Below are 24,045 nucleotides of genomic sequence, written 5' to 3'. Positions count from 1 at the left end.
CCTCCTGTAATGTTGGGTGCATAATAAGGGCTCAATATCTTTTTGAGTTTGGGCTGATTTTTATGAATACTAGACTAAGAGTCTGGTGGCCTTAACTCTATTATGGGCAATCACTAACTCTATATTATCCAGTTTCCTAATTTATAATAGGAGTACATCTGTTCTGTGGTGCTTATAGGAATGTTATGAGGATCTAAAAGCCGTTTAGAAGTTAAAAGGACTCAAAAAACATAAGGTAGTGATAGCTACTGATAGCAAAATTACTACTCTAATCTGTTTAAATAAATACTTTTAAAATGAATTATTAAACTTAGTCCTCTTTGGAATAAAAACAACATATTATTAAAGTAGTTAGGAAAAAGTACGCTTGTTTTTGCAATGAGTGAGCTGCAGAGTGAGTAAAAATGTCATTCGAGTCTTTGTATACAGTTCTTGTTAGTAACAGGTGTCATTTGTTGGATGCTTACCATGGACAAAGCACTGTTTATAGGGCTTTACATGTAGTGTTATGTCATTCAATCTTCACACCATGAGACAGATACTATTATTCCAAACTTACAGATAAGGAAATTGAACTCAAAGAGTTTATGTAGCTTGCCAAAGTCACACAAATAGTAAGGATTGATCCTGACCTAGAATCCAGGCTGTCAGTTACAGTCTATGTTCTGAACCATTACATTAAATTTCCTTAACAATGTCTAAAAAGGTACTATCTCTGACCTCTATTTGAAATGAATGACACTGTTTATTGAAGACCTAAGAATAGGTACCCACTGTAGAGTTGGTGTTGACTACCAAGCCCTCATCACTGGACACAGGTTAATAATATAGCCAGGAGAATCTCAGTCTCCCTCAGTCCTGGAGGGACCTTTCCCTCCTCTGCTGGCCTGTAATTTAGACTGATCTGCTTCTGACCTGTGGAGTTCTCCTAATTACAGAGCGCTTATTCTCAGAAACTATGGTTACTCAAAGTTGTGCTTTAGGAAGATACCCTTCTGAGTTTAATTCTACCTATAAGAATCTTCCAAATAATTAGGAAGCACTTCTGTGGTTACATCATTAGCTTATAAAGTCTTTGAGAACAGGGGAAACACCAAACATGTCTTACTCACCTTAAGTCCACAGCACATAAAAAATGTTTATTAAATGAATGAATAAATGCGTAACGAACAGTTAATTCTAGATCCCATTTGTCCTCCCAATGATATTACCTGTGTTAAAATAATATTTACTTACTGCTTTGCCGATATTTTCTCATTTAATACTGTTATCTTTACTGAACATGATATAGATTGAAGAACACATGATAACTTTCAACCTGTTGTACATTGCTGAATATCAGCAAATTAAATTTGTGCTACCACATAAAGGTCTACAGTGAATGCCTTATGTGAACAATAGTCAGTTTTAAAATGTGCATAAGAGCAGGAATTAAGCTTATTTCATATAACACAGTATGGCCCACATTCATCACAGTGCCTAGCATATAGTAAGTAAATGTGTGTTAAATAAAGAAATAAGAATAGGAAGTCTTTGATTAATCTGGAATCAAATGGATATATACCGAGACTTTTGCAAATATCCAAATTTACGAACATCACGATAACAATTTTCCCTGTAGAAAAATGTCAGACAACATATCTGGGGATATTAAGAATCTACTGGGAGATAGGTATATATGCCTCCACACTTTTTTATCTATACTGTCTCTTTACCTCATGGTCTCTGATACAACACGTTTTGCCTCCATCTTGTATTACAGTTTCTTCTTCTTTCTAGGCCCTTACCACAAGTTTGTTTAAATGGTCAAGACTCTCTCATTCTAAAATAAAATAAAATCATGTAAATTTTAAAAGTTATTCCTTTGATTTTTTCCCTTTCTTAAGTTTCTTTTGTAATTTCTTCCTTGAATTCATTGCTGATCTTCTTTAAAAGATAACTTAAAAAAAAAAAGAGATAACTTGTGCTCGCTGTCTCCCATTTCCACTGCTCAGTCATCTTAAAGCATCATCTCTGGTTTCCACCTTTACTTTTCTCTCTCAAAAATCACCAGTGTTCTCTTAATTGCCAAGTTCAGTGGCTCTATTTTACTTGATATCTGCATCATTTCCTAATTCTTTAAGAGTCGTCATTCCCTGGCTTACAAAAGTCCAAGCTACTTTCCTCCCAACCATATGATCTCCTTCTCAAATAGATTACAAGAAGCCTGAAGTCCTTCTCAACTTCTCTAATTGGAAGCCCCTCATCAAATTTACTGCCAAATCCTGTAGATTTTATCTCTTAAATCCGTCTCCAATCTTGACCATCCCCCCACTCCTCATCCTATTATTTCACCAATATCAATAGAATTACCATCTGAAACACATTTCCATGGGGGGGGAGAAGGGCAGTCTTTATCATGAGCAACTTGATGGTCTTGAGAAGATCTATTTCACCAGTCTAATATCTCATGACTTATTTCAGTTCTAGTCACATAGTTCCATGAAGATTATACCTTTTGACTCCATAATTTCTTATTAGAAATTCTCTTCTTATCCCTGTCATTCTCTGCAAAATCTAGCAAAACAAAAAAAGGAACTTTGAGTTGTCTTTCAAGACACTGTCAATTTATTCACTCAAACATATTGTTGTTTGTTGCTCATGATACCTAGCAATTCTTATTCTGGGCAAGGCTCTGAGACGCCCCTAAGTAGAATTACTACCTGCATAACATGAAATGTCTATACTGCACTCTATTTCTCTGTTGTGTATCTGTCTATCCTACTTACTAATCTTGTGAGCAACTTGAGAACAAGAACTGTGGTCATATACACCTTTGTATTTCTAGTAACTAGCACTGTACCTGGCACAAATGAGGTGCTTGATCAATGTTAATTGGCATCATGTAAGTTAATCTCACTTTTCCTGAATACATTTTTATCAGTTATATTTTTTGAAAGTGTACAGATAGAATAAACTAAGCAAGACTATTCCTAAGTCAAATTAAGTTAGCAGCTTACTCTTTAATGAAGCTTCTCCTCCCTGGGGAGAGGGCAGGGAGGAAGGAAGATGGAGGAGAAAAGAAAACAGTCAGAATTTTCGTATCATTGCCTGACAGATGCTCAGGGAACACTTTGTAGAGTCCCATCTGGGTATTGACTGGGAGTGTCCCTTCAGCCCTTGCCTATTTCCTTGTCTTGAGCTATATAGTTCCTCAGGACCATGATCCCTATGAGATGGCAACTACTCTCCATGAAGAGTACTACCATCTAGCCAACGGATACCCAAACTCCCTCTCCCTTATTACACCTAATTGATCACCAGGTATCACCAATGCTACCTTGTCTTTGTCTACTCTGCATCCCCACCACCTCCACCCAATGTCAGACCTCCATCATCTCTCAGTTTTACTGCTACAGCCTCCAAAAAGGGCTCCCACATTCATATTCTCCTCACTAGTCCAGTTCCCACATAATGATAAGTGGTCTTTCTAAAAGGTAAATCTGGCCATAGCTCTTTCGGCTTTCTAACCTTTCAGGAGCTGCCCATTGCTCCCAGTCTATACTTCTTAACATGGCCTACAAGTCTCTGCAAAAGTGACCATTACTGACCTTTCCAGCCTCATGTAATAGTACTTCCCACCCCTCCCCAGCCAACTACACTGATCTTTTGTTTCCTAAAACTCCTCATGCTTTATCAGGTTCTGATCTTCATTCCTGTTCCCTCTATCTGGGATATTCTCCTACCCCATATTTCTTCACCTGAATCACTCCCACCCCAACTCATCCTTCTGGCCCCAAATGTCACTTTTTTCTACCCTGTTTTTCTTAGACTGAGTTATTCCATGTGTTATCTTGTTCAGTCCTTATGACAACCATGTAAAGTAGGGATCATTTTACAAATTAGAAACTACAGCTTATGGAGGTCAAGATAATTGCCTAAAGTCCATAAAACCAGTCATTGTGATTCAAACCCAAGCTTGTCTGACTCAAAAGAGAACTCTTCACCCTTTCACTGTAGTTATACAGTTCCCCTATCCAGTAGACATGTAAAAAATATTTGTTAAATATGTTATCATTTAACATTAAAAATTAATGTCAAAAGAATATTAGAGATTCTGCACTCATTCAGCAAAATAAATTTAACAATGGAAATTATTTGGTTTACAATTTTGCTTTCTAGCTTGGGAATTATAAATGCAATTTTGCAATTTTTTGCTTCTAATTCATTTGCAATCACAATAATGTTCTCTTGGCCCATTATGTGATGAGAGGTTATACCTCCTTTGTTCCTTTATAGCTAATCACCTATATAAAAATTCACTTTTGACATACTTTAAAGCAGAATTCAGAGTATATCAGAGCTGTATTTCTTCACCTTTACCCCTACCTTAGGCAAGTGTTTGAATAACAGTAGATTTCACAATTAATAAGAAGATTTTATATTTATTAAATATGAATAATCCACCAAAGATTGTCCTTCCAATGTAAAGCTCGATGAAGAAATCATCTGAGTTGTAGGGATGATATGGGAATTAATGAGTTAATATTTGACTTTTCTAACTGCTCTGTGGAAATGCTAAATCTCAATACAGAGTCTGTTCCTTTGATATTATATTGTTGCCTTGCTGAGAGTTTTTAATAGAAGTCATTTTAATTTTTAATATGCTTAGTGTACACTAGAAATATTTACTAATGCACAGTGTACACAATGAAATATTAATACTAATATTTTTAAGGTTGTTGAGCATCTCAACTATGTATGATTTAAGATATATATCTTAAACATATATGTTAATAGGTATATATATATAACAACAGTAAAATTTCCACCTTTAAAATAGTATATGCCTAGCTTTTAAAATATGTATTTTTTCAGAAATAGAAAATATATATGTGTATACACATATATATACACACATATTCTGTATCCTTTTGACCCTTAAATTCCAGATGTATTTTTAATATATTTTTATCACATTATAAATTGAACTTCTAGTAAACCCTATAAATAAGCTCCCTGTAACAAACCAAGTCTAAAATAAAAGCATAAGCATCCTAAGATCAAGTCAGAGAGCAACAACAAAAAAAACCATTTAATCACTTACTCAGAAATATTGTGGAGTGTACTCTTTGCTTTCCTTTGTTTTGCTTCACCCTCAAGGTCAAAATCATTTACTATAGTACAGAACATTTTTTAAAAGCATGAAATGTTGCACAAATCCATTGAGGAGGAAAAATGCTCTTCCCATCAGGGTTGTAGTTATTAAGTGGTTATTGAATGCCCTGATGTACAAGGCAAAGCGGATGCTGCAGTTACGCTGTGGTTCCTGCATTCTCTCTGCTCACTTATTGTCAGCCTGCCAAAATTACACGGACAATGTAAGTCCTTACAGAAATTGAGCTATTGAGATTTACACGTGAAAATATACATATTTTTAAATGAACTAGCTTGTTTGGAAATTAGTAAATTAAAGGTTGATTAATGGCTTAATAAACATTAAAATGGATATTTAAATAGTCTATTAATCTCAAAGACCATGAGAACCAATTGCTTTATTATGTGAATGGTGAATTTCAAAATAAAATTAAATTTCAATGTAAGAACAAAAGAAGGAAAAACTAATTGTCCTTATTGGTTTTTAAATCAATACAAGTACTTATTTGAGAATGTTTTAGTTTTGCTGTTATCCAATTTATTTAGTATTTTATCTGAGTTCATATCTCATGTGCTAATATAGAGATGGACTCTTTCCATACATCCAAAAATTCTTCCCATTTTGAGTAATAGTGTTATTACTCCAACCAAATAAAGAACTCAGAACCGCATCATCTTTGATTTCAACAATGAGAAATATAAGAATATATTAATGAAAGTATATTGGTTGTGAGAGTTTTAATACAATTCTTTTAGTCTGTGATGAATCAAAGAAAAATTAAATAAGGACATTGATAATTTGAATAATATAAATAGCAAAAATGTTATAAATGTATGTTATCTCAAAAATTATATGTACAGAGAATTCTTATTTTCAATGGCCCATGATATTGACATATTTATACAAATTTCAAAGTAAGTCTCAATAAATTCAAACAAGCAGACATTGTAGGGCTATTATACCAATAAATTCAAGATAGAAGATATCATATAGGGTTATTAGCTAATCACAATGCAGTTAAATGAGAAATTAATAACAAAATGATAGAAAAAATATAACCACTTGAAAAATTTAAAATATCCTCCCAAACAATAAGAACTTTTTCTTCCAAAATCTATGAAATTGGACCAAACAGTCATTGAATGTCTTACTATTAACAAGGATGATCAAGAAAGGATGAAAGAACATGATAAAGAACTTAGTTTGAGAAATTAGAAAAAGAACAACAAAACAAAGGGAACATAAATAAAGAGAAATTAATGCATTATCAATGTAGCAGATGATATTAGTATAGCACGTGGTTCTTAGGAAAAAAAAATCAATAAAACACACAAACTTTAGTGTTGTCAGCAGAATCCTAAGATGATGCCAATGACTCAATAAGCTAGAGTTCAATTTATTAATTTTTTATGTATTTTAATCTGTTTTATTTAATACATTTATTATTCAATTTTAAATTTACTTATTAATGTTCTTTATTTAGCTCATTAGTCAAAACCCTTGTTGCCTCCTGTGCATTGCCTAGGAACACTTCAGCTCAGTCACTTCTGTATCTGTTTCATTTTGTGTGTTTTTTTTTTTTCTTTTTCACACTAATGCTATTTATTTACATTATGTATGAACTTATAGAAAAAACACTAACTTTTTTCTCTGGTTAGCATAATTTATCTAAAGTATATTAACTGGCCTGAGCCTACTTGCCTGTGGTTTGGTCTTTTTTTTTTTTTTTTTTTTTATAAATTTACTTATTTATTTTTGGCTGTGTTGGGTCTTCGTTTCTGTGAGAGGGCTTTCTCCAGCTGTGGCGAGTGGGGGCCACTCTTCATTGCGGTGCGCGGGCCTCTCCTCGCGGCCTCTCCCGTTGCGGAGCACAGGCTCCAGACGCGCAGGGTCAGTAGTTGTGGCTCACGGGCTTAGTTGCTCCGCGGCATGTGGGATCTTCCCAGACCAGGGCTCGAACCCGTGTCCCCTGCATTGGCAGGCGGATTCTCAACCACTGCGCCACCAGGGAAGCCCTGTGGTTTGGTCTTTCTAACATTCACTTGTCATTTTATCTGATGTCAGTATGACAAAGGTGGGGCAAGTTTCCCTCGCTAGTGTGAGAATCAGGGTCCAGCAAGGGGGTCAGCCAGGATGTGGTTTACCAGGCTTCTTTTGCAAAATGTTGCTTTAGGGAGTTATTTAAACCAGATATGAATACTAAATTTAAAAATCGAATCTGTAATCATGTACCATTCCTGAAATGTATACAAACTCCTTCCAATTCCAAACATTAAACTGCTTCATTGTGAAAACTGATACATACCTACATTAAAATGTGCCTTTGGGCCTCTTGTTCCAGTCCGGGTTCATTGTTTGCAGTTCTGCATCATCACTTTAGCATGAGCCACACCTGTAATTCATCATCTATGAGTCCAGTTTAGGTTTTTCAAAGAGGACAAAGATTTTAAAGAACCTTATAAGGCAACCTGAATTTAGCATCCTTCCAGAAATTTATATCCCAGATACCCCCCCATTTTTTGGCCATGCCCAGGGCATGCGGAATCTTAGCTCCCCAACCAGGGATTGAACCTGTGCCCCCCCACTAGACCACCAGGGAAGTCCCTAGATACCCCTTTTTAAAAATATTCACGCCTAATTTTACAATGTTTTTTTTATGTGTTTGTATATGTATGAGAGATTTGTCTTTATTAAGTTTATGCAATTATTTCAACTTAGTTTTTATGAATACAATAACTAACTTTGTTTTCAAACACATTTTATCAAATTATGCAAGAGTAAATTCTATAATTACATTAATTTACAATAGTACAGGTTGATTTGAACACAAACATAACTTATTCTTGATAAGTACACAACTCACCAGGTGGAAGCAGAGATGCACAGGTGTACTAGAGTGTAGCCAACCTCCTGAGAAAATATCAGCACACCACCGGCATCAGTCATTGTGTTCTACAGAGAAAATGCCAAGCATCGTTAGCTTGGTAAGTCAGTTAGTATGGAGGTGGGCTAAATAAAAAGAAGTATGTGCCGAAAGAATTGTGCAGATAAAGTGGTGAAGATGAGAGAGAATTATTCTTCTTCCACAATGATGGGCAAAAACCACTATAAGCAAAAGCCAGAGAACATTAAGAAGTTCACCTTGACTAAAGGACAGCTTCTGTGAAAGATAGATTTGGGAAATTTGGTTAGAAAGCTAAGTTGGAGACAGAAATTTCATTTGGTAGTAATATCTGAAACAGAGGTATTCATTCATTCACCAAACATTTATTGGGCATGTAGCATAAGTCAGGCTTTGTGGTCCACAAAGGTCTAGAATTAGGTGAGGCTAGAATAAGGATGAACTTATTATTTATAGCTGTCCAAAAAAGAAGTGACAGTAGTGAACAGAGAGTTCATAAGAATTTGGAAGATGAAACTGAGAGAAGAGTTATTTCAAAGGTAGAATTAAATGACTTCACTGTCAATATTTGAAGTGAATAAGACAAGGAGATTTGAGTCTAGGTGCTGAAAGAATGATATTGCAAAGAATCGGAATCAGGAACTTGGTTTAAAAAGTAGGTTTAGGATAGAAAAAAAAAAACAAAACAAAAAGACATGTCTTTAATTAAGAGCATGCTGAGTTTAAGTGACACTAGGCACACTTCTACTGTCCTGCCATAGTCCAGGCAGATCATGGAATATACTTACATTGCTTAAGATGTGTTTGGAAATTAATTTGTAAACATCTAGAGGATCACTTGTCTATACCTGGGAACTTTCCAGGAGCACATCTTCCAACTGAGTACTAATAATGGGCATTTAATCATCTTTTATATCCTTTTAAAATTTCTAAAATGTAGATTGACTCCCAACTGTATGCATTAAAGGGAAAATATGCTTAGAAGTATAGTAACTGGTAACCTATTACAAAGTTGGGTTATAAGACGAGAATAGATAATTTTAAAGAATATTCTTAAGAATAAAGTTGGATATATTGGCAACAGCTCTCATCTGGAGAAATTCTGACCCAGTAAGACCTGGAGTAACTATACATTAAAAAAGGTATCAATTTATTTTATCATCATCTAGGCAAGCCACATCAGGGGAGGATATTTAGGGAGGAAATAAGTAGACATAAACAAATTAATTTTATATTATTTTAGGTTCACATCAGTACTCACAGTTGCTAACTGGAAAACTGAAATCTGGGTGACCAATAATGTTGTTTAGTAATGGATACAAAGTTTGATATGGAGCCTGATATTTAGCACTATGTGTGAACAACTGTGATAAGCAAAAGCTGGATTTGTCCAGAAATTTTAAAGACATTTCAAACAGTATTTTAAAAAAATTTCTCTGTGAGTTAAAGTAATATTATACCAAAATGTTTTATTATTGCTGGTGCTTAAGTTACTATTATGACATTTGTTTTATAACAAGTATATAATTAGTTTGGCATAATTACTGTAAACAAAGGTTAAATAGAACTCATGTCTACACCTACCCAAAAGTTAGTTTTTTGCATCTGATGAAAGAATTTTCATGAAGACACTGAATATATGTATTATGTAAAATTCCATTATTGGTTTACGTTATAAACAAGGTGTCTTTGTTTTTGTTTTTGTGTTTCACTTCAAGATTGAATGGTAGATTCTCTTCATCTGTTAGACTCATCTTGATAGTTTTTCTATGGATTATTTCTGCTTTTAAATTGATGGAAGAATGATAAGCATGTGAATACACTGTTTCTTTTATTTCAGAAACAGGGTGGTTGCACAGAAGTTAGAGCATGGGCTTTGGGCTCAGGAATAATTCTCTCAAATCTTGGCTTTCTCACTTGTTGGTTATATGACATTAGACAAGTTACTTAACCTGTCTAAACCTTAATTTTATCATTTGTAAAGTGATAACGATTATCACTAACTTCCCCTCTCCCACCCCTCCCTCTGGGGCTTCTCTAATTCATAGGACAGTGGTTTGCTTAGTACATGTTTTTGATGGCCGTTTGTAACTTCATAACATAGCAATCTGACTACATACATTGCAAATTATGGTAAAGGAGTTTCCATAGATGATTTCCTTATTTCCCCTTCTAATTCAATCATTCTTTTGCTCTAATCTTAAAATCTCTTCATTTCAAGGAGAATCCAGAATCAGTTCATTGTACTAATCCTTTCTTGCTAGGCTATTTCTTAGGTACCAAAATTAAAGTGATTTACTTTTTATGTCCATCTCATGCTCAGAAACTTAATGAAAGCAGTAGCTCATCCGAAGGCAGCACTGTAGACATTGGAACACCTGCCGAGGAACAGCCTGTAGTGGAACCTGAGGAAACCCTTGAACCTGAAGCCTGTTTCACTGAAGGTAAAGAACATGATCTTCATGTTAATCTTCCATTTATAGAGTGCAGTGTTTTTTTTGTTTTTTTTTTAAACATCTTTATTGAAGTATAATTGCCTTACAATGGTGTGTTAGCTTCTGCTTTATAACAAAGTGAATCAGTTATACATATACAATATGTTCCCATATCTCTTCCCTCTTGCATCTCCCTCCCTCCCACCCTCCCCATCCCACCCCTCTAGGTGGTCACAAAGCACCGAGCTGATCTCCCTGTGCTATGCGGCTGCTTCCCACTAGCTATCTATTTTACATTTGGTAGTGTATATATGTCCATGACACTCTCTTACTCTGTCACATCTCACCCCACCCCCGTGCAGTTTTTTTTTAGCTGTTGATCACCCAAAATGGACCACTCAGAATAGAACTTCGTAGTCAATCTATTTCAATTACCTCTTATATGCTAACAGATTTAAAATCTCATGTTATGTTTTGGTTATATCTGCCCATTATGTGTGAGGGACCATGAACATGGAGAAAAGATGTTTTAATGTAACCAAAACTAATGACTAATTTATAATATTTCCAATAAAATGGTGATTTCGGAATAAGTTGGCATCTTAAACACTAGTCAAAATTCTCATACACAAAAGTTACTTTAAAAATAATTTTTTAACTGTTAAAGTCAAATGAGTTGCAAATGCTCAAATGTATTTTTTTAACAAAATCATTATTTTCCAATGCTTGCTGGGTGAAACAGGAAATAAGCACTGCCCGATACCTGATCCTTGCACAGTATCTAGTTGAGCCTGACACAATATGGACAATAGTCTAAGAGCTTTGTTTTCTCCATGATTAATATTTCCCATGGTCTGAGTTTCTTGGGAATTTGAGTTTTGAAGATATGAATATACTTGCATATTCTCTATTTTGTGATTTTTTTTCCTCATAGGCCTGATATATATTTTCTCCCTCTTTTCCTGTATAAATTATACACATCACTCAAAGTCCTCAAAACTACTTTCATCTGACCATGGTGGAAAAAACTTCTTATTCCTCTGAATAGCTATAAATAAAGATATTCTTTAATTCACCTGATAACTAATCATATATTATCTTATGAGGGTTCTTCTCTTTCTCTTTTGAACCGTTATATGTATCTTTACTGGCTTTCTTCCTCCCTTCCTCCTTTCCTTCCTTCCTTCCCTTCTTTCCCTTCCCCTCCTTTCTCCCTTTTCTTCAAACATACCTGATTCTTTTTTGACTTGAGGCAGGGTTCTTTTGTTTATATCTGTTCTTAAACCAGATTGTAGGTTTCTTGGGGGCAAGTCCATGTTCTGTACCTTTTTACTTTTTTTCTCTTTTTCTTTTCTTTTTTTTAATATCCTCTATGGTGATTACAAAGGTGCTCACAAATTTCTGTTGCTTTAATTATTTTTTTAATTTTATTTTTTTTATTGGAGTATAGTTGATTTACAATGTTGTGTTAATTTCTGCTGTACAACAAAGTGATTCAGCTTTATATATATACATTCTTTTTTATATTCTTTTCCATTATGGTTCCTGTTGATTTAATTCTTGTTAGAGTGAGTGAAAGCAGTATAGGGAAGGCAACACCAAATCAAAGCAGGACTATGCAAATCACATTTTAGTGGACTAAATTAATCTTGAAAATTATATAAGCTCTTCTAGAAGCACCACAAGAGAACCTAAACAGTAATAAGCAGCATTGTTGGGTGAGAACTTTATTATTACTCTGCATCCTCTTTAAAAGGGACGTTTTCTGCTTATTATTAATTTTCACTTTGAAGTCCTTTCCTAGAGTGACTTCAACAAAGTGCAATAGGATGATATAGTACAAGGCAAAGCTACTTAACATGTACTTGTTCTTTACAACGTTCTTTCTTGGACAATAGCAGTTGGGTCAGAAAAAACAGGTATTATCCAGGGAACCATTTAAAGAGGCTGAATAATATTCACAACTTCAATCTGCTAATGGATGTGCTCTTACTACTCCAGGCTTAGAGAGTTATCCTAGCAAGATAGAGATGGCAGTAGCAATGAGAAGATGAATCCGGGACACGCCAAAGGGTATCATTGAAGCAGCAGAAGTTATTTACCTCCTCCTGTTTGAACATTATACTTGCAGGCTGTGTACAAAGATTCAAATGTTGTCAAATTAGCGTGGAGGAAGGGAGAGGAAAACAATGGTGGAACCTGAGAAGAACGTGTTTCCGAATAGTTGAACATAACTGGTTTGAGACCTTCATTGTTTTCATGATTCTCCTTAGTAGTGGTGCTCTGGTGAGTGAATATTAAGCAAACGTGCTATAATGCCAAGTCTTAGAATCACCTAATACTAATGACTTATTAATCCTTTCTGTAGCATTGTTTTATTATCCAATGCATTATTTTTCCTGAACCCTCATTCTACATCCATTTCCATGGAATCAGCCATCACCTCTGTTTGATAACCCCCAAACTGTTATCTCCATTTATGACTTCTTCCTTAAACATACGTGCTTTGCTATATCCATCCATCCATACACCCATACACCCATATACCCACACACCCACCCTTCTACCCATCTCCATTGCATCTTTAATTACCCCACTTCATTCTTACAGACTATATACAATGTATAACTATGCAGTTCTGGATTTACTTTTATTATGTATACATATACTTCTAACAAGCTATTTATTAATTTTTGCTTATTATTAAGTAACCCCCCAAATTTGTCTCTCTAGTTTATTCATTATAACCAAAGAACATGAGTATTTTATTACTCATATTTTAACAAGAAAGTAAGCATGGCAACTAGAGTAAAGTTCTGTGATTGGGGGATATAACTTCTAAGTTCTGATGAATTTTGTTTATGAATGATATTATTATTATCTCTTTATGGACAGTCAATAAGTCCTTAGGAAACACTTCTCTGTCCGTTTTGAATTGTGTCCACTGTTCTTATGCTACGCAGAGAACAATGGATATTGGTAACAATAAATACTGGGCAGCGTGCCTAAGGGATCATTTAAGGACTGGTTTCTCTCTATATAAAAGTGTTCATCAGAATCAATTTCTATTTATATGAAAATCGTTTACAAAAATATAAATGATAGCATATAGATAGCATTTTAGAAAAATGCTGACACAAATAGACTACTTAAGCCATAAGATAGATGTAGATAGATAGATAGATAGATAGATAGATAGGTAGGTAGGTAGATAAAGGATGGAAAGATGATAGAACTTGCCTGATTGGAACGCAATTGCTTAGGTTTCTTTAACTTAAAAGTGTATAATTCTAACACAGGTCTATATTTTTCTGCATATTTCTCTGATGAAATAAATTTTATCTACATGCCACTTTAGACTAGAAATAGTTTTTCACCACTTAAATGAATATATACTTAGATATAAAATATCAAGTGAGGTTCATATTAGAAGAAGAATACGTATTAGAGTCTAAATGAGAAGTAATTTCATCTTACCATCCTTGTCACACCATATCTTTGCTGAGAAATATAAACTATCAACAAAATGAAGGGGACAAATGAACTCAACTGTATAGTAAAATTAGGCAATGTGATGATCAATTACAATTTCTGCTTTATGAAAAATATAAGCCTTCACTTTTTATTTCTTCAACCTCCTTTCTATGGCAAAAAATAAAAATAAAAAAAGCCAACAGGAGGAAGCAAAAGATATGAAACAAAAGGAATAAATAACTTCAAGTTAGGGTAGCAGCATCAAGATGTGACATCAAGAACTATTTCCTGAACAAGTCAAATTAATTCATTAGAGTTATGCTTTTACTTCTTCCTTCCAGTTATATCAATAGAGAGCATAACTTTTCTCCTGATTCATTAAAAGATCTTTGAGAGAAAGAAAAGACAGTGATAGCTGCTCTTCCTCTGCCCTCCTATTCCAATGAAGTGTCATATATATAAAATCAGGAAAAGATATTTATATGTGGTCAGAAAAAATAGCTTATAATAGTTGTAATATTATAATAGTTTCAGAAAGCTAAAATACATAACTTTTCTTTATAGGCATTTGAGGATATATATATTGATCAGCGAAAGACGATCAAGACAATGTTGGAATATGCTGATAAGGTTTTCACTTACATTTTCATTCTGGAAATGCTTCTAAAATGGGTGGCATATGGCTATCAGACATATTTCACCAATGCCTGGTGTTGGCTAGACTTCTTAATTGTTGATGTAAGTATCCTCCTATCTTTGTCTTCCATTCAAGGTAATTTGTCTTATCTATAAACTAATTCTAAAATAGTGAATCTTTGATCACTCTGTTATGTTGACAGGATATGCTACTTAATAGACACTAAACTAATTCACTGAATAATAGTGTAGTTTTTGTAAGAAATAAGCTAATTTAGTACTGATTTAGCATGGGGAGATGGGATTTGTGGTGGTTATCTAGAATAAAAAGCTGGGAAAAAATGTATCAGAACTTTGTAGGGAGAGTGGTGAAATAGGGTATGTTGTTTAAATTACTTACCGTTGTGAATCAGACAGAATCGAGTTTGAATCCCAGCCCCACCACTGATTGGTTGTGTGCCACTGAGTAACTTACTTGGCTTTTGGCTCTGTAAAATGATGATGTTAGTGCATACAGAGTTAAAGACATTCAATAAACAGTGATGATGGTGGTAGCTAATGTCAATTTTTAAAAATTCTTTTTGATCTTCTCAAAGTTTTTAAAGGATATGTTTAAAGAGTAGATTATATAGATTATAACTCCATTATAGGAAGTAAGATGTACGGGGTGTAGTGAAAAACTCTACTTCATCCTGTGATGGGGAGTTTCCCCAGTGTAACTATAGATTTGCAGCAAGCCCGTAATGTACCAACAGCCCTTCACAGAGTTTGTAAACCTAATGATTAATATTTCTTCTACCCAAAACAAGTGGCTGCCTTTGAGATTTGTTAAAGGTAAACATCATGTTATATGTTATAAGTTTGGCATAATTTCAGTTTTGGAAAAGTGTGTTCAAAATATTACAAACTTCATAGGCAACAGTTTTATTACCCAAAGATGATAATCCAGCAGAACTATGCAGATTTCTTATGGAAAGTATTTCTAGAACTAAGGGTCATGCATATATATTATATCTCTTTAATTCTGAAAAAAGGCAAACCCAGAGATATTTGAAAAGCTTAACAGTGTTACTATGAAACGAGTGAATTGAAAAAAGCCTCAAAAGAGTGATAAGGGGTTCATATCCAACATATACAAACAGCTCATACAACTCAGCATCAAACAAACAAGCAGCTAAATTAAAAATGGGCAGAACTGAATAGAAATTTTTCCAAGGAGAAAATGCAGATGGCCAATAGGCACATGAAAAGATGCTCAACATTGCTAATCATCAGGGAAATGCAAATCAAAACCACAATGAAGTATCACCTCACACCTTTCAGAATGGCTATCTTCAAAAAGACCACAAATAACAAATATTGGTGAGGATGTAGAGAAAAGGGAACCATTGTACACTGTTGGTGGGAATATAAATTGGTGCAGCCACTATGGAAAACAGTATGGAGGTTTCTAAAAAAGCTAAAAATAGAACTATCATATGATCCAGCAATTCCGCTCCTGGGTATATATCCGGAGAAAATGAAAACACTAATTTGAAAAGGTACATGCACCCCAATGTTCACAGCAGTATTATTAATAATAATATAAAGATATGGAAGCCAAGATATGGAAGCAACCTAAGTGTCCATCAACAGATGAATGGGTAAAGAAGATGTGATATATATGTGTATATATATATATATATATATATATATATATATATATACATATATACACAATAGAATGCTACTCAGCCATAGAAAAGAATGAAATTTTCCCATATGCAACAACACAGATGGACCTGAAATAAGTCAGACAGGAAAAGACAAATACTGTATGTTATCACTTATATGTGGAATCTAAGAGTAAAGCAAACTAGTCAATATAACAAAACAGAAACAGACTCACAGATATAGAGAACACACTAGTGCTTATCAGTGGGGAGAGGGAATGGGGGAGGGACACAATAGAGGTAGGGGACTAAAAGGTACAAACTACTATGTATGAAATAAATAAGCTACAGGGATGTATTATACAACACAGGGAATATAGCGAATATTTATAATAACTTTAAATGGAGTATAATCTATAAAAATTTTGAACTACTATGTTGTACAGCTAAAACTAATATAATATTGTAAATCAAATATACCTCAATAAAAAAAAGAAAGAAACCTCAAAAGAATAATTGCTTCAGCATGTCACAAAGAGAAAAAGTTTCTAATATTTGAGATTTCAAGCATTAGAAGTTATATCATATTTCAACTGCTCATAATTTTTCACACTAGGCTTTAAATCTAAATATAATTTAATCCTTTTGAAAATTCCTGAGCTTTGCTTTTCTCTATTATGCTTATTCCATGTCTGAATTTTTTAGTGGAAGAATGATGATTTTATTTATTATTACGAGTTGGTTTTTAATAGCCATTTCCGAAATATTTTAGGAAAATAATTCTGAAGGGAATTTTATAGTTTTGCAATAATACTTTTATTTTTCACGGTTCTATTTTAATTATGTCATAAGGATCAGCGTATCACTCTAAAAAGGACAAAAGGAATTATAGCACATCTCAAGTAAACTAAAAAGCATATTAAACATAAGCCAACTTAATACACTTAAACATAGAAAATTTTGCAAAAATAGTATCCAGTGTATTTGGAACTATCCAATACCAGCTATTCTCAAACCAAAGAAATTCTAACTCTGGATACAGAGTTTTGGTCTTTATTTAGAGAATTACACATCTAAAATTTTTATTTCTTAGTTTTAGTTGCATATTTCATGCAAATGAAGTTAGTTTATTTATTTCTTTATTTGGTAAACATTTATTGACTGGCGATTTTGGGCCAGGTACCATGGCAGAAGCTCTAGATTAGTATAAAAATTTTGAGTAAGTTTCATGATGGAATTACTTTTAAGTTACACTATTTACATAGGAATAAACTTTAGATAAGTGAAAACACAAAGTATTAGCAAGACAACAAAAATTCATCTTCTAAAAAATCAACCTCAAAATTAATATGACAGCGCATTAATTTCTGTGGGTATCAATTATAATTAGTTGAAAATACCAACACAGGATAGATATTTCTTGCTTTTTCTGGTACAATAGCAGTTTTTATATTTTATTACTAACCATTGGCAAAGCCCTAAATTCAGCAGCAACTTAATAAAATAAAGGAAGAATAATCAATGACATTTTCCTATACCTGGACTTCTTCCTTTTTAAAATCAATTTTTACTTAAGTTTTCTAGCTAACTGAATAATTAATAAATCACATGACATTTAATTTTTTTATTCAACTAGTTTTTAATTAACATCATGAAAGCTACTTTCTTTGCATCCAACTAAAAATATTTCCTTAAAATTTTAAAAGGTTTACTGAAAATATGTAGCCATTCATCTTCTGAGTAATTATAAACAAAAATTGTAATTACCACAATGTTGTAAATAACTATGCTTCAATAAAATAAAATTTTTTAAAATTGTAATTATTGTATTACATAGTAACTGCAAATTGAATGAAAATGATTCTATTTATTTACTTTTGTGTGTGTGCAGGTTTCATTGGTCAGTTTAACAGCAAATGCCTTGGGTTACTCAGAACTTGGTGCCATCAAATCTCTCAGGACACTAAGAGCTCTGAGACCTCTAAGAGCCTTATCACGTTTTGAAGGGATGAGGGTAAGGAAAATGAAAGAACCTGAAGTATTGTATAGAGCCAAAATTATTAAAGTAAATTTTAAAAAAGGAAAACTCATGCATGCAAAAGGAATGGCAAATCCTTGCAAATTGCTACTTTTTCCTTTTATCTGTTGCATATTTACTTCTAGGTGATATGCAAGAGAACTTAGGCCTCCCTTGAAATGATATAATATCATTTATCTGCAGTGCTCATTAAAATGACCTTATTTCCTAATCCATTTTGGGAGTTTCCTTACAAACCTGTACACAAAAAAACAGATGTGCTATTAAAGTACTATGTGTAATGATGATGATAATAATCAACTAAAGTGAATTCTACATCATGTGCTTCTCATTTGTGGTAGTCTAAACTGTACTTAATGAGTTTTATTGAAAACAATATGAATCATACATGTGCCTAAATATAAGTGTAAAGGAAAAAAATTTTTAATTGTCAAAATTTTGTCTGTACAATGCCAAAGTTTGCATTATTTGAATGTATTAAAGGGTAGATATTAAATATTAAGTGAATTTAAAATTTTTTTAGTTATGTTAATATAGCTTCCATTTATAACTGCATTAATCTTCTTAATTTATATAAATAGCAATATCAACTTAAAGACTATATATAAATCTACACAATTTTTCATGAAAATGAATTTAAACTTTTATAACATAATGAATAGAAAATATAATTTTGACTCATTACCATAGATGATTCATAAATTAACCATAACTTAAATATCATTTATATGAGTCACAGAAAATTTTATATTACTCCTTTTAAGGAAATATTAAGGCATTCCCTATGATTCATAACAGGTTAAAAAATTTGCCATTATTGACTTGTTACTTTCCATGCCTTTTTAAAAATATGAAGTATTAATGTATAAGATGTATAACATAAAAATTTAGTTTCTTTGTTTTAATCAAATTTCCTTTTACTAAAACAAAGCTGCTGAACTAAGTGTGGTTCCAACAGAAAAAACATTGCTCTTTTGCTGCCTAAGATTTCGTTATGTTTATAGAAACCAAGCTGTATTGTAGACTTACATTTGCATTTTCTAGTTTGTTGATAGCCTTATGTGTTCTTCTAAAATAAAATTTGTTATAAATGTCACCTTTTAAGAACATAAGACTTTCTTATGAAATCTTCAATTGAAGACTTCTGCAATTTCCCTAACATATATAAAAAATGTTTCCTCACTAGAAAACAATTTAACACAATATAATATGGCCTTATTTTATTTCTCACAGAGATCCTCACAGTTTACTAAAATGTTATTGGAAATTCTCTTCAGGATATGTGAAAATTAAGTTTATTTTCCAATAAAAATGTCACTTTTGTTTTAGACTGGTAGTTTCAGTTCTGGAGAAAAATATAATTTTTATACATTCTACTTAAACATTTTTTGATTTTTTTGGAAAACATTTGATTGATTCTGCTGAATCAAAGTAATACATTCGAAAAGTTTTCTGAAATCTGAACAATGCTAAACATTTGAAGCTATTGTAATTATTTCAAATTTGACCTTTTGGAAGTTTATTAAATCCATGAGTCAAATGGCCAGATATTTTCATATTTAACACCTTATTTCCATAATAATATTGACCCTGTGGGCCTTTAATTTTTACAGAAATAACCTTATCTATAATTTTGATCAATAATGCTTTTTATATTATAAGGAGAGACTAATTTTTGAAACTTGGAGTTTTAAAATCAAAATCCTTATAGATGCTGATAGGAGATGAACTAATCGTTTAAATTGTCAGATCTATGAATATGGTCCTTGCCTCTTAATGACAGCATATATACAACCCTAAAACGGCTGGTGATTTCAACATGTATTTGGCATTGTAGAGACAAAATAACCTGATTACTGATTCTATTTTTGTTTCTTTGTTTCTGGTATTTGGAATTTTTGACTTTGTAAACAATATAATCATGGATGATGGTGAGGATGGAAATAATAATGATGATTATATTTGGGAAGTTAGCTTTGAATATATTCAGAAACTCTCATTTTATTCTTTTCCTTAGCAGCATAAAATCACAATAGCTATGTCAAAGCGTAAATCAGGCTCATTTTATTTTTGTTTTGTCACTTTTTCAAAGCATGTGCTTTAGTGCAACATTACCAAATAAAGCATGTTGTACAGTGCTTGATAAGAAGTTAGAAAGTAAGAAATAAATTATCATCACTTTGCCCTTTATGTTTTGCATGTTTTATGCACATTTCTGGCTGACAGCTTTGAAACATTTATTGTATTTCAAATTTCCAGTCCAAATTTTCAACTTGTAAAACTGAACTGAGTGAATTGATGTCATGGATAACTTAAGTAAAATAAATTTTGTATTTTTAATTTCCTTGTCTAGGAAATCTTAAATACCTTCTTTTTCAAAAGAACTCAAGCCTTGATTGATAGGTAAACAGACAGAGAGCATCATATACAAAAAGTAACGCCAAATGTTCTGTCATATCAGATTTCTAACTAATAACAAACTATATATTTCTATTTTATATAGGATAATCTTGCTCCAACTTGGATGGGGTGGAGCGCTGGTTCCGCCCCTCAGCCCTTTATTATGGGTACTGTATTACCCCTTTTGCTTCCTTTCATCCTTTCACTGTGACTTTGTGTTAGTGGGATGAGGGAGGGCTTGGGAAGGGTACTATCACACCACAGTAAGGAAAATACAGTATTTACATTCTAATCCCCTATTTTCAATTGTCTTAAATTTTCTTTTGAGAAAAATACCTTTTGTGAATTTACACTCTGTGGATTTGAACCTCAACTGCTGATATCTTTATTAAGTTTCACTCAATATGATTTAGATGTGTGTATACTGAGTTATCCATTTATGGGGAGGTTATCTGATTGGTGAGGGTGGGGGACCCTGGTTTAGAATGGTTGCGTGAAGTTTTTAACTTATCAAGATGATGATGCTGTTTGAGGCATTTAAAAGAACACTTGCTATTTTCTACTTTGGTCTGGGGCCTGAAAATTGACATCAAGATACCAGCAGTGGCTTCCTTGCCTTGTTGGCATGTGTGAGCAGATGCTAGGGTGCAGTATTCCAGGTTTCATAAAACTGGTATTGATTGTGTGATCATTCTCATGTTTTATTAAGTGTAAGTTTATAGGGGTTATTTTTCAAATATAACAAAGCAAAAATATATTAAGATAGAGTTGAGTGAGCATATGTGATCTGTGTTTTAAATAAAGAAAAGTAAATATGAAAGGATCCACTTATTTGAATTATACAGACTAGAACACCCACCTAGAAATAAAACATCTTATTATGTGTATTAAGATAGAATTTAATGTATAAACTTACTTTGTAGACTACATCACTCCCAACTAACCTCTTAGTATCTTAGAAGATATCATAGTGAAAACATAAATAAAAATGAATCTACATTTTGTTTATTCTTAAGGTTTGGGAATCATGTGCAAGGAGGACAGTTTTTATTTTTGAGGGAGAGAAAAAGTTGGAATTTTTGTTTGGATAATTAATGTATCATATCTTTCAAAAATAATTACCGTAATTAAATCCCACAACACAAATGCAGACATTAGATTTTAAAAAGATTCTATTACTCTTCTTCATACTTTAAAATGTGTGATTTCTACTTTGCCTACTTTTGATTTTTATTCACATAGTTTTTCAGTATTTTGATTAAAGAAACATTGCAATCCATGAGTAGTATTGATTTGAAGTTCAAAGACAATTCATTCAGACAAGAGGACATTTCTGCATGTATCAAAATTCCCAACATTAATTTGCATATTTAATTGTCAATCCCTCATTTCATGTTGATTTACTTAAGAAGCAGATAATGAACCAGAGACAGAAAGAGTTTCTGTAAGAGTGAGTTGTGTGCTAGAATACAGAAATTCTATTTTGATGACGTTTTGCAAAACATTTGTGAGAAGCAACCTCTAGTATTAATTCATTAAGATAGTTCCTTTCTTAGAACTTCCTTTTATGCAGCCTGAAACCTCAATTTGTTCTTTCCAACTTGTTTAGTCCAGTTCTGTCTAGTGCCTTCACCACCTGGGAACCAATTACTGCAGTTCCCTAGAGCCAGAAAGGAGTTAATACCCCTCGCTCTGTGCTGAACCAAGGAAGGGCTTGGGGCTCATGGGAAAAGACAATCGTTTCTCTCATCCTTTATTGCCTAATTTAATGAGATTTTAAATATGAATGGACCTTTGTATAGTAAATCCTTTTACCTTCATAAAAATAAACGTTTTCTCTGGGCCAAATGTATGCCAACATTGTAAATGTATCTTGAAAGGCACTGCTGCTTATATCATGAATTACATAGAGTTAATTTTAGTGCAAATCCAATCCCCAGTTTCAAAAGAAACCCCTCAGACTTATTAGCTAACCCCAAATTATTTTGTGTTCAGCTCTTTATTCTCATCCCATATCCAGAAATAGCATTTAAAAATTATGTTTTGATCAATAAATGCTAAGCTAACCTTTACTTCATTCATTCATTCAATCACCATTTTTGTAGTCCTGTATTCAAAGCACCTGCTATATTCCTGTATTCAAGGCACTCAAAGGCTTGGAGAATTCACAAATATATTTTTTCATCTTTAATTAAAAAAAAATAAAAAGGCTACCATCTGTCAAGATTACGGGAATGCCATTCATTAACTCTAATACAGAGCAATCTGGGTACCGGATAAGTACGAGTGACTCTAAGGAAAATTAGTGAGGTCGAGTAGAAGGAACACGAGATGCCATTTCTAGTCTACGTTCTGAACTTAACCTAGCTTAGCTCATTTTTCTCATTTGCCAAATGGGAATGCAGTAGTAAAGTACCTCTATAGTCCTGTCCAGTGCTGGAATTCTGATTTTTGAATTCAAAAGAGGAAACACTCATCTCTATTTTGGAGGCTAAACTGAGAGGTGAAGTGAGGCTCCATGACAGAAGTGCTGCTTGAACTACAGCTTGTGAGAAGAGAGAGTGTTTCAGAAGGGGAGGTATTGGACACGGAATTTCAAAGGAAAGGGCATCTCAATTCTCTGGTAATGTTATTAGCACATGGTAATTACATTAGTTGGATTGGCATGAAGGCTAGGTGGCTAGGGAAGTTAAAACTAGAAATGTAGATTGAGGAGTGGTTTGAACATCAAGGTAAGGGAAATGTTTGATAATCAGTGGGAATCCATTGAATAATTTTAAATGAGAGTTGGAGATTAATTCATCTTATACGAATTAAAGGAAGGAGGAAATTGGAAGACTCTGAAAATGGTACAAGTATGTACTAACAGATGTCAGAACTAGGGTGGCGATCATGAAAATGGAGAAGTGATAGAGGTGAGAAAGGCTTTGAAGAAAAAAGTGTGAGACCTACAGATTGATGTGAAAAGAATTCAAGAAATAGGCGTAGGTAGCCAGTGTTCTGCTCATGGGCTAAATTGAGTGTTGTAGGTAAAAAACAAACAAATAAACGCATTTTACCATGTGCTTTGTGTATACACAGTAGAAACAGCTTTTTAATCTGGATGGTAGGCAAAATGTTTGGAAAAGGAGGGAAATAAATAATAACTTGATTTCAGCTTTCATATCTTGAATCCAAAGAAATCTAAGTGTATCCACACATTTAAAATGAAGTATAAAATAAAGACTTATTCATTCAGTTGTATTAATGCAGACGGCCACATGAGATAAAGGTGAGGTGCCATGTGTCAGCTTGGTAGGCTGCATAGCTCACATCATCTGGATCTGCCTAGATAATTCAACTGACTTCATTTTTTCATTCTCATTCCCCTC

At 33.3% G+C, this 24,045-nt stretch overlaps 1 protein-coding gene across 6 annotated transcripts in view; it reads left to right on the top strand.

The window, feature by feature from the left end:
• Nucleotides 1-24,045, top strand: part of LOC132368524 (sodium channel protein type 1 subunit alpha) — an 84,554-nt gene that overhangs the window by 47,629 nt on the left and 12,880 nt on the right. For all 6 annotated transcript variants that reach the window (XM_059927212.1, XM_059927211.1, XM_059927210.1 and 3 more), the window contains exons 17-20: nt 10,363-10,483; nt 12,606-12,760; nt 14,513-14,686; nt 18,128-18,250. In XM_059927212.1, the coding sequence (XP_059783195.1) occupies nt 10,363-10,483; nt 12,606-12,760; nt 14,513-14,686; nt 18,128-18,250 (573 nt within the window). The remainder of the gene's footprint in view (nt 1-10,362; nt 10,484-12,605; nt 12,761-14,512; nt 14,687-18,127; nt 18,251-24,045) is intronic.

The sequence above is a fragment of the Balaenoptera ricei genome, chromosome 7 (genome assembly GCF_028023285.1).
Source record: "Balaenoptera ricei isolate mBalRic1 chromosome 7, mBalRic1.hap2, whole genome shotgun sequence".
Taxonomy (NCBI): Eukaryota; Metazoa; Chordata; class Mammalia; order Artiodactyla; family Balaenopteridae; genus Balaenoptera; species Balaenoptera ricei.
Note: the sequence above shows the minus strand (reverse complement) of the source record. Positions and strands in the feature narration are given on the sequence as shown.